We start from the raw sequence: 16,344 nt of genomic DNA on the forward strand, positions 1-16,344 counted from the left end.
AGATACTCAACCGGGTGCAGAATGTTTCTATATAGCAAATAAGAGATGGAGGGCAGATTAGCAGTGATATAATCAAAGACATATACTTATGCAGATACTATTCCTTGTAGAAGTATGAGAAAGACTTCTGTCACTTCTGCCTGCTTGAATTGAACCACAAAAATATATATTCTCCAAAAGTAAACATCTAGTTAAGTAAAACAAGGAAAAGTGTGCTAGTGCAACTATATATATGAACAAAACCAAATAAATATATATGTTTTATATATACAAGTATAAACAGAGACATATACACTGGTGTGTAACATCTTTCTAGAAAAATACCTGAAGACCAGGTACTCACTTTTTTTTGCCTAGAGGATCTGGATACTAAGGCAAAGAGTGCAAGGAAAACTCAATTCTTATTAAATATTCTTATGCATTTTAATTCAAATTTCAAAATAATGAATTTAGGCTAATTTAACATGTGAAAATTAAGTATGTCCTAAAATCCATGCATTCTTTCTCAATGTCAGTTCTTTCCCAGAGTCCACAAAAGAGTACTGTGGTGGCAGAATACTAAGGAGGAGCATGGGAAATTGCTAGGGCTTGTCAAAAACCAGGCCAGGAACTGGACAGACAGGGCAAAAAAAGAGCACAGGCCTCAGAAAGCAAGCTGGAAGTATTCAGGCAAAGAAAGCTCTTAAGTTCAACAAGGGAAGAAAGACACAGATATCTTGGGGACTTAGAACCCTGCTATTTGTAGAGTCTGAGCACAGGCAGTTCACCCCAGGCCAAGAGATCTCTTGGACTCTAATCAAGGAGCATGCATAACAGATAAGGAAAGGCTAGGTCAAGCTGCAGTTATGGTCCAGAGACCATGACCAAGAAGAGTTCCTGTTCTTCCTGAAGGCACTACACAAGAGAGCATTCCAGCATTGAAAAGTTATGTCTATAGTCACCAGGTACAGGCAAATCCTAGGAGGCCTCAGGAGAAAGTCTCCCTGGAAGAAATTATCTCCTGGGAAAGAAGTTATCTCCCCCATAACCCACGAGACTGAGGCCTCAGAAAGGACCCAGGGATCCAGGGCCATGGTCAAGCTTGGAGCTGAGTGTAGAGTCCAGGCTGCTCATGGTGGAGGCTCCTGGGAAAGGCAAGCACAGCAACTGGTGAGAATATTGGCACAGTGGTGGATCCAGGCAGGAAGCCCCTTCCTCAGTCATCTTCCCTGATCTCCTGCCCTCATTCTTGGCTTCTTTCCCCTTCATCTAATGTTCGCTTACCTCACTAGAGCACTCTACAGTCTAGGCTTTCCAGGAGGTGAGTTACATAAATTGAATCAATTTGGAAGGCAAAATACTCACAGCCACCTCTCCTTCCTCCCTACATCCCTTGAAATGACTGGCTGGAAAGAAGAGCAAATCTAAAAAATACTAGAGAGCAACAAAAAGCACTATGGATAAAAACATGCAAACTACAAAGCAGGAAGAATATGCAGAAGACACATCTGGAGGAAGAACCTAGGGATTTCATAGGCAGATGCCTGACAGCCATCACAGTGAGAACAAGGGGACCCACTGGAGTGGGACCCCCGACTCAGACCTGATGGGGTCATGCAGCCTTGCTGTTTGCTTCCCAGGTGAACACAAGTGTGGAGATAAGGGCTACATATTGAGAGAGAGCCATTGCCCCTACCCTGACCCTGGACTCTGGCTACATACCGGCAGCCTGCCCCACCACATTCCTGAAATTCAAGCAAGACACACAGTCCTGTCTGTCATCCTGTGACAGGGGCCTTGACTCAGAATCAGCCCCCTGGAATAACCAACAGACACACGGGGACTCTTAAGTATATGACAGATGGCTGAGAATTAGCCAACACATAAGTGAAAGTAATGATGAGAAGCAACAAGTTTACACAGAAGCCATGATCAAGGAAATAATGAGCGGAGTCCACAGAGAACCATTAAGCTAGACTTCGGGCTGGGGGAGAACATCTGTCTAGCACAGTCAAGACCCAGGGTTCAACACCCAGCACCACATACACAAATAGCAAAAAAGAAAAAAAACAAAAACAAAAAACACCTAGATCTAAACATAAAAGCTACACATACTATTTCTGGTGGCGGGGGGAGCATAGTATATCTCAGAACAGGCAATTATTTTTAGGCTATTAAACCAAAGAAAATTAAAGTGACCAATATCTGGACAAATATTAAATGAACACTAATATTGAAATATCTATTCCTAGGGCTGTCAGCAGTTATGAGCACTGGCTGCTCTTCCAGAGAACCAGGGTTCAAGTCCCAGCACACACATGGTGGCTGACAATCATCTGTAACTCCAGTTCCAGGGGATCTGACACTCTTTCTTTTGGCCTCTGCAGGCTTTGCACAACATGGGTGCACTTGCATATATGTGGACAATACGCTCACACACATAAAAAAAAATAAAGAAATAGGGGGCTGGAGAGATGACTCAGCAGTTAAGAACATTGGTTGTTCTTACAGGAGACCTGGGTTCAAATCCCAGCACCCACATAGCAGCTAACTGTCTGTAACTCCAGTCCCAAGGGATCCCACAGCCTCTTCTGTCCTCCGTGGGCATTGCATGACATGGGTGCACTTACCTACATGCAGGCAATACATGCATACACATAAAATAAAGATAAATAAATAAATTTTTTTTAAATAAATAAAAAAATTTTAAATATCTATTCTTGGCTAGGTGTGGTGGTACATGCCTTTAATCCCAGCACTCAGGAGGCAGAGGCAGGAGGAGCTCTGTGAGTTCAAGGCCAGCCTGGTTAACATAGTGAGTTCCAGGTCAGCTGAGGCTACAGAGAGGCCCTGTCTCAAAAAGACCAAAATATATATGACACAATAAAGAAAATAAAAATGAAAGACAGACTTGGGGTAAACACACATAGCACACATAACATACAAAACTTTTGGGCTGGAAGTGGTACTCAGTTGGCAGAGTGCTTACCTACCACACAAAAAGTCCTAAGACCGATCTCCAGCACTGCATAAAACATAAGTCTGGTGGCAGACTCCTTTAATCCTAGCATTAAGGCAGTGGGAAACTAGAAATTCAAGGTTATCCTTGACCTCACAGCAAGTATGAGGCCATCCTGGATGACATGAGACCTACCTTAAAAAATTTTTAAAACAAAACACTTTTTCCAACTCAATAAAAAGGCATCAAATAACTCAATCAAAATGGACAAAATAGTCACACAAAAAAACAGTATTACATGATTCCATTTATAGGAAATCTCCAGGCTATCCCATAGAGACAAATATAAGTCTACTGTTGGCAGGAGTTGCTGAGGAAGGACAAATGACAAGTGGCAAGGCATCTTCAGGGCTGATGAAAATGCTTCAACCTTGACTATGACAAGTAAAAAATTCTGTGACTGTACTCAAAATTAATGAACGGGTGAACTGAATGATGTTGACAGTCAATATTTTAATAAAGCTGTCATATAAAAGCAAAATATTTGAACAGACATTTGACTGAAGATACACAAATGTCTAATTGGCACATTAAAGTTAATGTTAAATAGCATTAAACAAATTAAAAACCTCAATGAGATGCCACTCCTCATCAGAGTGGCCAGAATTTAAAAAGACTATCAATGTCCAGTGTCAGCAAAGATATGGAACAGTAAGAACTCTCAAACTGCTAGTATGAAAGTAAAATATGTTCAGTTTGGAAATCAGTTTAACAGTTTCTTATAATATTAAGCATATATTACACAACCAAGTAATTCTACTTCTGTGTCTTTTCCCAAGACAAATGAAAACATGTACCTACATGAGCATTTGTAAATGAATACTACAGAAATTTTATTTTATAAAGTCAAAAATGGAAACAATCCAAATATTCTTCAGTATATGAATAAATAAACTGTAGTCAATCCATGCAATTGAATACTACTTAGTAATAAAAAAGAAACATGCTATTAATAAGCCAGCATGAAGAATCTCAAAACCATGCTGAATGAGAGACACCAGGCACAAGAGAATGCATACTGCAGGATTTCATGTACATGAAATTCTAAAAAAGACTAATCTAACCTACAGTGATTTAAAAAGTAGATCAAGAATTTCTAGAGTTGACAAATTGAGAGATGGTAAGGAACTGTTAAAAGGACATTTGGGGATTGGGAAATTATTCTATACCTTCATTATACTGGTTACCTGGGCAAATAAACATATACTCATCAGAACACACACACACGGTTGTTTTTGAGACATGGTAGCTTTTGTCTGTGTGACCCCAGCTGGCCTAGAACTCACTATGTAAATCTGGCTAGCCTTAAACTCACCGAGATCTGCCTGTCTCTGTTTCCTGAGTGCTAGGACCATACCTAGCAGAACTATTTTAAATGGGTGCATTTTTATCTTGTATAAAATATACCCCAATGGATTTTGTGGCACACCTTTAATTTAATCCCAGCACTCAGGAGGCAAAAGTAGGCAGATCTCTGCAAGTTCAAGGTCAGTCTGGTCTACATAGTAAGTTCCAGGTTAGCCAAGGCTAAATAGTAAGACTCTGTCTCAAAAAAACCAAAACCAACTACATCCCAAAAAAACCAAACATATATATATATATATATATATATATATAGAGAGAGAGAGAGAGAGAGAGAGAGAGAGAGAGAGAGAGACACACACATTGTGCTTGATAACTTTGTCAGCTTGACATTCCTGGGTAAAGGGAGCCTCAATTGGAGAATTGCCTCCATTGGATTGGCTTGTAGCCATATCTGTGGTGCATTTACTTGATTGTTGAGTGATGTTGGAGGGCCCATCCCACTGTGGGTGGTGCCACCCCAGGAAAGCGGTTCTGTACTATTTACGAAAGTAGGTTGAGCACAGGCCAGGGGAGCAAGTCTTACTGAGCAAGCATTCCTCCGTGGCCTATACTTCGGCTCCTGCCTCCAGGTTCCTGTCCTGCATTCCTACCTTGGGCTCCCTCAGTGATGATGTAAACCAAATAAACCCTTTCCTTTCCAAGTTGGTATTGGCCAGAGTGTTTTGTCATAGTAATTGAAGGCAAACTAGAACACACATTCTGTACAGTGCGTGTATAGGCCCACATTGTGTGTGTGTGTGTGTGTGTGTGTGTGTGCGTGCGCATGCGTGACACAAATTTTTTGGCCTATCATTCCAGTTCCAAGAATCAATCTATGGAAAGATTCATAATTATGTACTTCATATTCAATGGAACATCACTATAAGTTAATGTTTTTTTAAAAGCTAAATAATTTAGGGGCTGGAGAGATGGCTCAGCAGTTAAGAGCACTGACTGCTCTTGCAGAGGACCAAGGTTCAATTCCCAGCACCCACATGGTGGCTACAAACCATCCTTAACTCCAGTTCCAGGGGAATCTGACACGGGTGCACTCACATACATGGAGGCAATACATTCATACACATAAAGTAAAAATATTTTTTAAAAATTAAAAAAAGCCAGACATGGAGGCACACACCTTTAATCCCAGCACTTGGGAGGCAGAAGTAGGCGGATCTTTGTGAGTTCAAGGCCAGCCTGGTCTACATAGTGAGTTCCAGGACAGCTGGGGCTACAAGGAGACCCTGTCTCAAAAAGACAAAAAAATAAATAAAAGAACACATTAAAAAAATTAATTAATTAATTAATTAAATAAATAAACTATGTAATTTATACATGCTGACATGGGGAAAAAAACCCTCCAAAACACAAAACTAAAAGATGCAGTTTGAAAACTATATTATCACATGCTTCCAATATATTTAAAAATGTGCAAAACGGGCTGGAGAAACGGCTCAGCAGTTAACAGCGCATCTGCTCTTGCAGAAGACCCAAATTCAGTTCCCAGCACCCATATTGGGCAATTCACAAGTGCCCATAACTCCAGCTCCAGGGTATCCAATGTGTCTGGCCTCCACAGGTACTTACACTCAGGTACACATACCAACACACAGACACAGACAGACACACACATACACACGAACACATAATTAAAATTAACAAATCTTTAAAATAAAATAAAACACGTAAAATAAACAGTTCAACCATATTGCAAGTGTTTATCATTGGGGAAGGATGAAGAAGGCAGAGGAGGCCTTCCTGCTTTACTCTTTCACAGAGTGAAAGTAGTCATGAATTGCTTGCATGACTTCTAAAGACAAAGCAAAACAACAAGAAGTTTTGGTAGTTGCTATTTAATGGCAGTCACAGATTTTGAGAAAGAATCCTTAGACAAAGGCTAAGTTATCAGTGATGAACAATACAAAGGTTTAGTGAAAATATCAAAACACACAAACACAAGAATTACCATCTGTGATAAAAGGAGTACAACAGGGCCACTGGCTCAATACAGAGGAAACCTCAACCAACTCTCCAAGTGCTAATACAAATGTCCCCTCCTCACTGAGGTCTTTCCCAGTTCTCACACTCCCCTAGGCTTACTGTCACCCTTCAGAAGTGGCACCTATCTTGGATCCCACTAGACCTAGTCTCCCTGTTTCATGAAGTTCTGTGACCAAGGGTCACTTGGCACTCACTTGCTACAGATCCACATGGCCATGTTCCCCAAAACTCAACTACAGAGCCAGAGAAGTGGGACTGCTCAAGCCCTTTGGAGCACAGAAGATCATGAGTGAATCCCAGATGTCTGACAGTAAGCTACATTGCTGGACTTTGGTTTTACTTAATTATGTCCAGTTCTCCCCTTTTGAAATAACAAAGTATATAACTGATTTTTTATTTTATGGAGCCTACAGTTGAGAGACTGGATTTTTTTTTTTTTTTTGAGACGGTCTTCCTGTAGCTTCAGCTAGCTTAGAACTCACTATGTAGACTAAGCTGGCCTCAAATTCAGAGATCCACCTGCCTCTGCCTCCTGAGTGCTGGGATTAAAGGCATGCATCACCACACCTGACTGACTGGATTATTTTTAAAGGAACATTGAGCTTTCAAAGTACTGGAATTGTAAAAGACTGTGGGACTTTTAATCTTATACTGTGTTTTATATTGTGATATGAATGTTAACGTGAGACAAGAAATGGGAATGGTTAAACAGTGATGCGTTTTGTGTGTTAAGTTGACAAGGGGCCAATTATGCTGGATAGCTTTGGTTGTCAAATTGACCCATTTAGGAAGAGAACCTCAACTGGAGAATTTCCTCTATCAGAATGGCCTGTGGGCATCTCTATGAGGAATTTCCTTGATTGCTGAGTGATGTGAGAGGGCCCAGCCCACTGTGGGCATGTGCAGTGCCATCCCTGGGCAGGTAATCCTGAGTTGTGTAAGAAAGCATTTTGAACAGAGACCAGAGAAACAAACCAGTGAGCGGCGTTGCTCCGTAGTCCATGCTACCCAGTTCCTACCCCATTTTCTTCCAAGCTGTGATCAGGATGTGTAAGCCAATAAACCCTTTCCCCCCAAAAGATGGTTTTGATCAGTGTTTATCACAGCAACAGAAAAATCAAATTACACTAACATCTTGTTTTTAGAAACCCAAAGAATTCGTTCCATCTTCAACTTCTAAGCAAAGCAGATTCAGAACTGGCTTGACCAAAATGGCAAGACCCCTTCTCTCTAGGAGTTCTCAGAGCACAGCTCTAAGAAGAAGAAACAGTTTCCCCTCCAGAAAGGAAAGCGCTCTCTAACTTACCTTGAAAGCTACAACTTTTGCGGATGTGGTACAAGCAGATCTGATCGCTCTCCTCCTGGCTAGGAGTACTTGACGACAGAGACCCTAAACTGCCTCTTCTTTCTACAAAGAAACACCACAAAATATGTCAGCTTCCAGCAAGGCTTCTGATGTAGGATCATAGTGCTTCAAGGTACAAACGGAGAAAGAATTCATTTCCCTCTCTGAGCAAGACAAAAGTGGCCCAGGATAGTGACAGAACATACCCTGCCAGGGATAAAAGTGTCCCCAGATGCACAGGTTGGGCACCTGACTTTGAGGATGAATCCTGGAACACTTGGCCACACAGCTGCTTACAAAACCCAGGACACCATGGAGGAGTTCTTTTCTCAATTCTGGTTTTTCACCCAAGTTACTAGGAAAGGGTAAATGGAAGAGTTTTTTTGTGTTTTGTTTTTTTTTGTCTTTTTTGAGACAGGTTCTCCTTGTAGCCCCAGCTGTCCTAGAACTCACTATGTAGACCAGGTTGGCCTCGAACTCACAAAGATCCACCTGCCTCTACCTCCCAAGTGCTGGGATTAAAGGCGTGCGCCACCACGCCTGGCTGTATTTTAAAATTATATTTAGTTTTGCCTAACAACTACTTGTTAATAAAGTCTCTAGAATTGGGTACGAATATCAAGAAAAAGGTAATTCATGGAAAGTTTTCATCTCCAAATGAAATATCCATAATTAATTTTGGTTTACTTGTAAGGTTCTTAACATAAGATGTAAATGTTTTTGAAGTGTACCTTTCCCACTACCATCCCAATGAACCCTTGCCTATTACACATTTACCCCAAAATAATGTAAACTCATTTATGACCTCTCATTTATTATCACCTGTCATTTTGTTATGCATCTTCCCTTTTTCTTTTACAAATTCCCAGATATTCCACAAGCTGGAACTCAAAACTCAGAGGGACTCTGTAGTTGTCCTTCTCTCTTCCAGAACAGTGACTGTTCTTAAGATCTGACCCTACTCAGCAAAGGATCCTCCTCTCCATTTCTAATAAGGTCAAAATGCAAATGAAACTAAACATCTATTTAAAGTAAACCCTTTTTATAGCCAGGCTTCCTACAACTGAAGGAGATTAAAAAATAACTGAAGAGGCTGGGTGATACCAAGCACAAGGACCAAAGTTCAGGTCCCAGAAATCACATTAAAAAGTTGGGCACGGTGGGCATGCTTGCAGTCCCTGAGCTGGGGAGATGGAAACAGGCAGATCCCTTGGGATGCCAGTCGGCCTAGCCTACTTGGTGAGTCCCAGGCCAATGAGAGACTCGGCCTCAAAAAATGGTGGAATGGCACCTGAGGTTGTCATCTGACCTCCACTCATACCAGTACACATGTGCTCCTGTACACACACGAACACACACACACACACACACACACACACACACACACACACACACACACACACAGAAGAAAATATAAAGAAAAACTAGATGCAGCAGGAATAATTTCTAACTATGACAATCAGGTAAGATCAGAGTGGTCAGTGTGTTTGCCAGCAGTCCTATCACTCATCTGATGCTTTAGGAAGGTCTATTAAAAATGGTTGCTATCTCTATAGCTTAACAAGTGGAAGTGATGATTTATTCTGAGGGGGAGGCCCGTTCTAAAGTCTAAGTGAGGACCAGGACAGAGACCAGCACATGGCAAACACTCAATGTTGCTGAAGTGAAAGAATAGGGGCCCAGAATGGCCAACCAAAGGAACCAATTTATCATAAGCTCTCTTAGGGGCCACATTATTCATCCACATACAGCAGATAGTCGAGAAATGTCAAACAGAAAGGCATACACTTGTCGTCTGAGCTACTAGGGAGGCTGAGGCAGGAAGACCACTTTGCCAAGGAATTTGAGGCCAACATGGGCAACAGACAGGATTTCATGTCAAAAAAAAAAAAGATTGTATGTGGATCCTAGCTTTGAATTTTTAGATTTCTGTGTTTAATCTGGAGTGTTTGTGGAGGTCAAGAAGTTAGAAGGGGCACATCAGGAAAGCTGAGAAGCAGCAGTAAGGTGGGGGAGGGGAGAGTAGCCTGCATGTGATATGCAAGTAGATGGGAGATACAGGTTACAGGTTTAAGTAGGGATGGGGCCTGAGGGATGGTGGGGAGGAAAGTGTAGGAGTGGGTTAACTAAACCTAAGTCTATATGAAAAAATCTTATGAAAACATACTGCTTTATAAGCTAATTTAAAAGTAAGTTTTAAAAAAAAAAAAAACAGAGGTACTCTGGATAGACACTGCTTTCTAAAGAACACCTGGACTATTAAATACAAATCTCAGTGTCATGTGTGAGATACCGTGCTACAGGTTATTGGTCAGGGAGGCCCCCAGAAACCCCAAAGCAACGCAGGTTGTTGCCGCTGCTCTCAATTTCTCACCATAACTAGATGATAAAGCCCTACTGCTAGCCAGGCATGGTAGCATAGGCCTTTAATCCCAGCACATGGCAGGAAGAGGCAGGCACACCCCTGTGAGATTGAAGCCATCCTGGTCTACAAAGCAGGTTCCAAGCCAGCTGGAACTACAGAGAGACCGTGTCTCAACATAACAAACAAAACCTATTGCTGAAGACAACATACTTTGGTTACAAGACATAAAGAAATCAAACTGAAACCTATGTACAAACTTCTTTCCTGCTAGCTATCTTGCACAGTGCTGGAAAGTGTAATGAAGGCTGTAGGGGAAGAAAAGTCATCAATGGACTTACAGCAGAGGATCTTGCAAGCCACAATACTAGCCTGCCAGGCAAGATGTGCCTACTAGTGCACAATTATTAGAAGATTAATCAACTGCTTTCTGATTGAATTTGAGGCCTACTCTAGAGGAAAGAATTCATGTCTGGCACTGTAAACCTGTTAAAAACCTATGTCATAGGCTTGGAGAGGTCATAGGTCCTAAAGGGGAACCTTCTACTGTTTTGTTAAATGGTAATGTCAAACTGCCTTCTAAACATGCATGTTTATACTCACAGGTTCATGCTGCTCTCAAACCTTGATCAAAGACATTGTTTTGTGGTGAGTAGCAATCAATGCGAGACTTACAACTCACCAAAGTGTTGAGAATAAATGACTATTGAGTGCTCAGCCCTAAATGGGACATTTATATCAACTCCCCTCAAACGTCAGGGAATACAACAGAAGACGTGGGTTGGAAAGAATGTAAGAGTTGGAGGATGGTTAGAGGGGCTATGAAATGCTGTCTTCTATACATGACATGGCCATTGCACTCATGGACTCACAACAGCTACGGATACCTGGTTAAGATCAAGGCAGACAACATTGATGGATGGGAGAGGGGCTCATGAGGCTCTACTCCTAGCTGAGGAGCTATCGACAATTGATGGCTACTGGAGGAGGGAGAGTCATCTTTCTATGATGATGTGGTCACTGATAGGTTGTCCATGCTAAGATGGGTGGCCCCATACCTATGGGCAGGCAAGCAGCACTGACTGGACTCAGTGGGTTATTTTAAAAAAGGAAGAGGATAAGCCAGGCATGGTGGCGCACGCCTTTAATCCCAGCACTCAGGAGGCAGAGGCAGGTAGATCTCTGTGAGTTCAAGGCCAGCCTGGTCTACACAGTGAGTTCCAGGAGAGCTGGGGTTACAGGGAGACCCTGCCTCAAAAAGACCAAAAATTAATTAATTAATAAAATAAAAGAGGAAGAAGAAGAAGAGGAGGAAGAAAAGGAGGAAGAAGAGAAGGAATTAGAGGAAGAGGAGGAGAAGGACAAGCAAAATGGGTTCAGTGGGTAAAGACACTTGCTATCAAGCCTGAGTTCAATCCCTGAAACCTACATGGTAGAAGGAAAGAACTAAGACCTTCACATGCATACCGCAGCATATGTTTGTGTATATACACACACACACACACAAAATAAGTAAATAAATGTAAATAATTTTTAAAAGATGATATGAAAGTGGGAGGGAAAAGTACTGAGGGGGACTAGAGAGTGTTGGAAGGGGGATTTTGATTGGATATGATTAAGATACATTATATACATGCATGAAACTATCAAAGAATAATTAAAAATATATTTTGTTTGGTGCTTGGGTTTTTTGAGACAGGGTCTCACTATGTAGCTCCAGCTAGCCTGAAACTCACTATTTAGACCATCCCAGGCTGACCTTAATCTCACAGAAATCTGTCTGCCTCTGGCTACCTTCCCCTCACCCTCCAGGGCTGGGATTAAAGGTGTGCTCCACCACACCCAGCCTAAAAAAACTCTCCATTGAAAATTTCCCCATACCTGTCAATAAGCCTGACAGTTCCTTAAAAAAAAAAAATCCTACCACACTCACTTTTCAACAAATGAGAGATTGCTGTGGACCTGTCACTGTCTAAGTGCTAGAAAGAAGAAGACAAAGCAGAAAAACTAATAGGGAAAATTCTGTTTCCTCATGGTAGTAAGACAGCCAAGGCCACAATTTTTAAAATACCTTGCATTCATTTTTGTTTTAAAAAAAAAATTTTTTTTTGTCTTTTTGAGACAGGGTCTCCCTGTAGCCCCAGCTGGCCTGGAGCTCATTATGTAGACCAGGCTGGCTTTGAACTCACAGAGATTCACCTGCCTCTGCCTCCCAAGTGCTAGAACTAAAGGTGTGCACCACCACGCCTAGCAAATGCCTTTCATTCGTTTTGTAATCTCATAAAAGAAAGCCACCTAATGGATGCCCCCAGAGCTACATAAGATGGCATCCTGACTCTGGGGTTCCTCACTGAAAGGTTAATTCTGCAGAGGGTGGAAAGCAACTGCACAGGGGAAAGCTAACCCCCATTTCAGTACTGACCAGGCTCCTCTAGAATTAAAACTGCACCAATACCAACTCACACTGTCTGGAATGTTTTGCTTGACCACATCTAGGATTTCAACTGACTTTGGATCTTCTAGCTAGCAAAGTATCAACTAGGCTTTGCTAAAAGAAAGACTTGCCCAAAGTCATACTCTATTTACTAGCCAACCAAAATTCAGGCTCCCAGCTCAGAGCATGCAGCACTTTCCACCAGCCTTACCAGAAGTCTTCTGTGGACCTGAAGGAGGAGGCACTTTGCTGAGGGTTGAACATTTATTCTTGATGTCATACGCGTTCTGGTAAGTGCAGAACAGCTTGCTCACCAGGTCAGAACTTATGCCCAGCCTCTCCAATTTCTCCAGATTCTCGGAGTGAGAGAACTCATGGGATCTCTTACAACTAGTGCCAAACTTGCACTCTCCCTGTAAGTAGTACTGGCAGATATGGAGTTTAATACATTGCTTTTGAAAGGAGCAAGAGCCGAAGGGTCCATCTCCTTTGTTGTAGTGTAAACAAATCTGTTGACAGAGAAGAGAAAAGATATCATCCCAGGAACAATGTCCATAGTATACCTCCTCACCAACTATGCCATGGGGGGAGATGGCTTCATGGTCTAGGTATGAGTCCACCATTCAGTTGGGCCACTGACAGCTCATCTCTCAAGAAATGGCTACCAAAATATGCCCTCAGTTAAAATAAACTCAGAACAAGACTCTTCCCTAGGAAGATCCACAGAATTTCAAAGGCACCAAAGCAGAGTTGTTCTCTTCTCATAAAGCAGCATTTTATATTGATCCAGTAGAAGCCTCCTATCCACCCCAATCTACCTACCTCCATCCCAAACTAGTCTCACCAAACCAAATCTCCCTTACTAATTCGTTTCTTGTCTTTCTTCCTAAATTCAGAGTCAGACAGTTTGAGGGCAAAAGAATTTGAAAGAAGGCCAAATACCACCCCTTCATTTCTCAAGGGAGCCAGCAGACTCAGAAGTTCAACAGCTAGGGCCAACGAGATGGTTCAGCAAGTACAGGCACTGCTGCACAGGCCTAAAGACCTGAGTTCAACCCTTAGAACGCACATGAAGGTAGAAGAATGAACTCCATGGGGTTGTCCTCTGACCACATTTGGCATAAGCTGTCACCCTTATGCACGCACACACCCACGCGCACACACACACACACACACACACACACACACAAATAATTTCTAAAAATATTTTATTTATTTTTTGGTCTTTTTGAGACAGGGTCTCCCTGTAGCTCCAGCTGTCCTGGAACTCACTATGTAGACCAGGCTGGCCTTGAACTCACAGAGATCCACCTGCCTCTGCTGGGATTAAAGGTGTGCGCCACCACGCCTGGCTTATTTATTATTTTTATGAGTATGCGTGTATTGCCTTCGTTCAATGCCCACAGAGCACAGAAGAGGCTGTCAAATCCCCTGGGACTGGAGTTACAGACAGTTGTTAGCTGCCATGTGCATGCTGGGATATAAACCCGGTCTTCTGCAAGAATAGCTAGTGTTCTTAATTGCTGAGCCATCTCTCCAGCCCCATAAATAATTTTTAAAAGTCCCTTAGCTAGCCCTAATCACACAGCTATTCACTGTATCTGGTGTTTGCTCAACTGGGTTGCTGGCAAACCTGCAACTCTTTTTTCTGGTTTATTGATACAGGGTCTCCTGTAGCCCTGGTTGGTCTCAAACTCCCTGTGCAGCTAAGGAAAGGATGACCTTGAACTCCTGATCCTCCTGGCCCCACCTCACAAATGTTGAGATTACAGACATACACCACAATGCACAACTACACCCTCGCAAGTTGAACTCTAATAAACTGTTCCTTCTCTAACACTCCAAATACTTCAACATGGAACTAGCCAGAGTCCACAGAGGTCCCACCTACCCAATTCCTAAGCATTATATCTCACACACTGTAGGAAATCTAGGAAATCCCTAGAGGGTTTCAGAATCAGAACCCAGTTTTTCATCACCAAGACCTCTATTCTAGGGATGGTAACCCCAAGGGAAAGAGCCAGATATCAATTCTGCTCCTTATAAGATGATGGGCCTTGGGCAAGTCACTCATCAGCTTTGGGATTCCATTTTCTAATTCCTAAAATGGGAATAATGCCACCAGCATCACAAAGTTGTTACAATGACTAAACAGGAAAATATGAAGGTACCAAAATATCAGAAAGAGTGCCAGCTTCCTACTGAGACCTCCCTCATCCTCACTCTTCTTCAGCACTCAAGGCAGACATCATCTACTCCAAAACACCTTTCCCCACAGCCCAGAGTGTGGACTCATGTTTTAAATATCACCCTGAAATCCTCCTCAGACCTGCCTGTCTCACATCTGATGTGCCTCCTGCAAGGACAGGGCAGCATCTTTTACCTCCTGATCACCAGCAGGTGCCTAACCAAGAATGGATAGTCTAGGAAGATTAGTTGAATTAAATTAACATGTATTTTCAAAAGACAAATATAAGAAGTTAATATTTATTATGTGCCAGTCAGGATGCTATTTCTCAAATGTGTGACTTTAATCATCTAATATGGAAGCATTTGCATTAGAATATACCAATCTAATTTGTTGGCTCAAACCAGGAACAATGCCAAAGCATCCCACTGTCCATGGAAACACCCTGTCATATCCACTGGAGAAAACTGAGGCCCAGTTGATACTGTGTAGAGCCACTACCTTGTTTACACTGAGGCCTTACCAACATGAAAGAATGAAGCACTGATCCTAAGCATGCCTAATCTGGTGAATCACAGCATGCCTCCAGCAGGTATTGCAGCTCCAGCAGCACCTGTGAGCCTAGTGGAACTGCTCTTGGAAGCACGTGGCAGCCAGTCTCTTCCTACCCAGTTTCTCCGTTCCCCTCTCCCCTACCTTGTTATTCCTACCTTGTTGCTGTCCAAAGGTTCTCTATACCTTCTCCTGTCCTTACCCTAATAAATCTTTCACATTGCTAATCTTCACCCATCAACTGATGTAGAACAAGTACAGTAAGCACACACAATCGGAGAGCTCATGTCAGCTAATGTTCAAAACTCCCTGGTTACCTGGGAGAGAGAGAAGAGTTCTAGGTAGCTGTCAAGTAACTCTGGAAGGCTTCTCTACAGACAACTGAGTCAAGTGATGCCCAACCATGTGATTTCAATTCCCACTGGTCACTGGGGTCCCTCATTCCCCTCAGCTGTAACTAAGTAATACTTGTTTCAGGCATTGATCAGAAAGGCTCACCCAACCTCTATGAATCATAGCAAGAGAGGTGCTAGTACAACTGAGAGGGAAGGAAAAATTTTAAGAAGTGTGAGTCTGGCCCAGGACCATAACTCTAAAAATTAGAGATGGAAATTAAATATAAGTCTCTCCTATGGAAGGGTTGTTGGTCAAATGGGGTCCTCAATTTCTCTTCAGTCATAAGAGCTGCCTATCTTCTAATCACTTGACCTCTGCCCTATATTTGTAAAGACCCTTGCCCCCACCATTCCTCTAATACTCACTTCTGGTAAAAGCCAGGGATCATTCTGAAACAAGAGCTGGCATAGCTCAGTATAGGTGAGGTGGTCAACACCATGGGTTCTCAGCACACTCAGGTTGTGATCAGTCTTCAAGTTGTGCCCATTCCTACAGGTCTTTCTGCAAAGAAGCAGAGACGGTGTTACAGGCTAAATTTGGTTTCCCAAAACTCCCATGCTAAAGTCCTAACTCCCAGATCTTCGGAATACAAAACTGTATTTGGAGATAGTTCTTAAGAGATAATTAAATTAAAATGAGGTCATTAGAGTGGCCCCAATCCAACATGACTGATGTCCTTATAAGAAAAGGAGATTAGGACATAAATCCACGGAGGAAAAATAGG

At 42.3% G+C, this 16,344-nt stretch overlaps 1 protein-coding gene across 3 annotated transcripts in view; it reads right to left on the reverse strand.

Annotated features, from left to right (window-relative positions):
* The window catches only part of Parp12 (poly(ADP-ribose) polymerase family member 12), an 89,690-nt gene that overhangs the window by 68,640 nt on the left and 4,706 nt on the right, over nucleotides 1–16,344 (reverse strand). For all 3 annotated transcript variants that reach the window (XM_029558855.1, XM_008823501.3, XM_029558854.1), the window contains exons 2-4: nucleotides 15,986–16,121; nucleotides 12,696–12,993; nucleotides 7,650–7,751 (exon numbers count right to left, since the gene is read on the reverse strand). In XM_029558855.1, the coding sequence (XP_029414715.1) occupies nucleotides 7,650–7,751; nucleotides 12,696–12,993; nucleotides 15,986–16,121 (536 nt within the window). The remainder of the gene's footprint in view (nucleotides 1–7,649; nucleotides 7,752–12,695; nucleotides 12,994–15,985; nucleotides 16,122–16,344) is intronic.

The sequence above is a fragment of the Nannospalax galili genome, unplaced genomic scaffold, assembly GCF_000622305.1.
Source record: "Nannospalax galili isolate Female #2095 unplaced genomic scaffold, S.galili_v1.0 scaffold307, whole genome shotgun sequence".
Lineage (NCBI taxonomy): Eukaryota > Metazoa > Chordata > Mammalia > Rodentia > Spalacidae > Nannospalax > Nannospalax galili.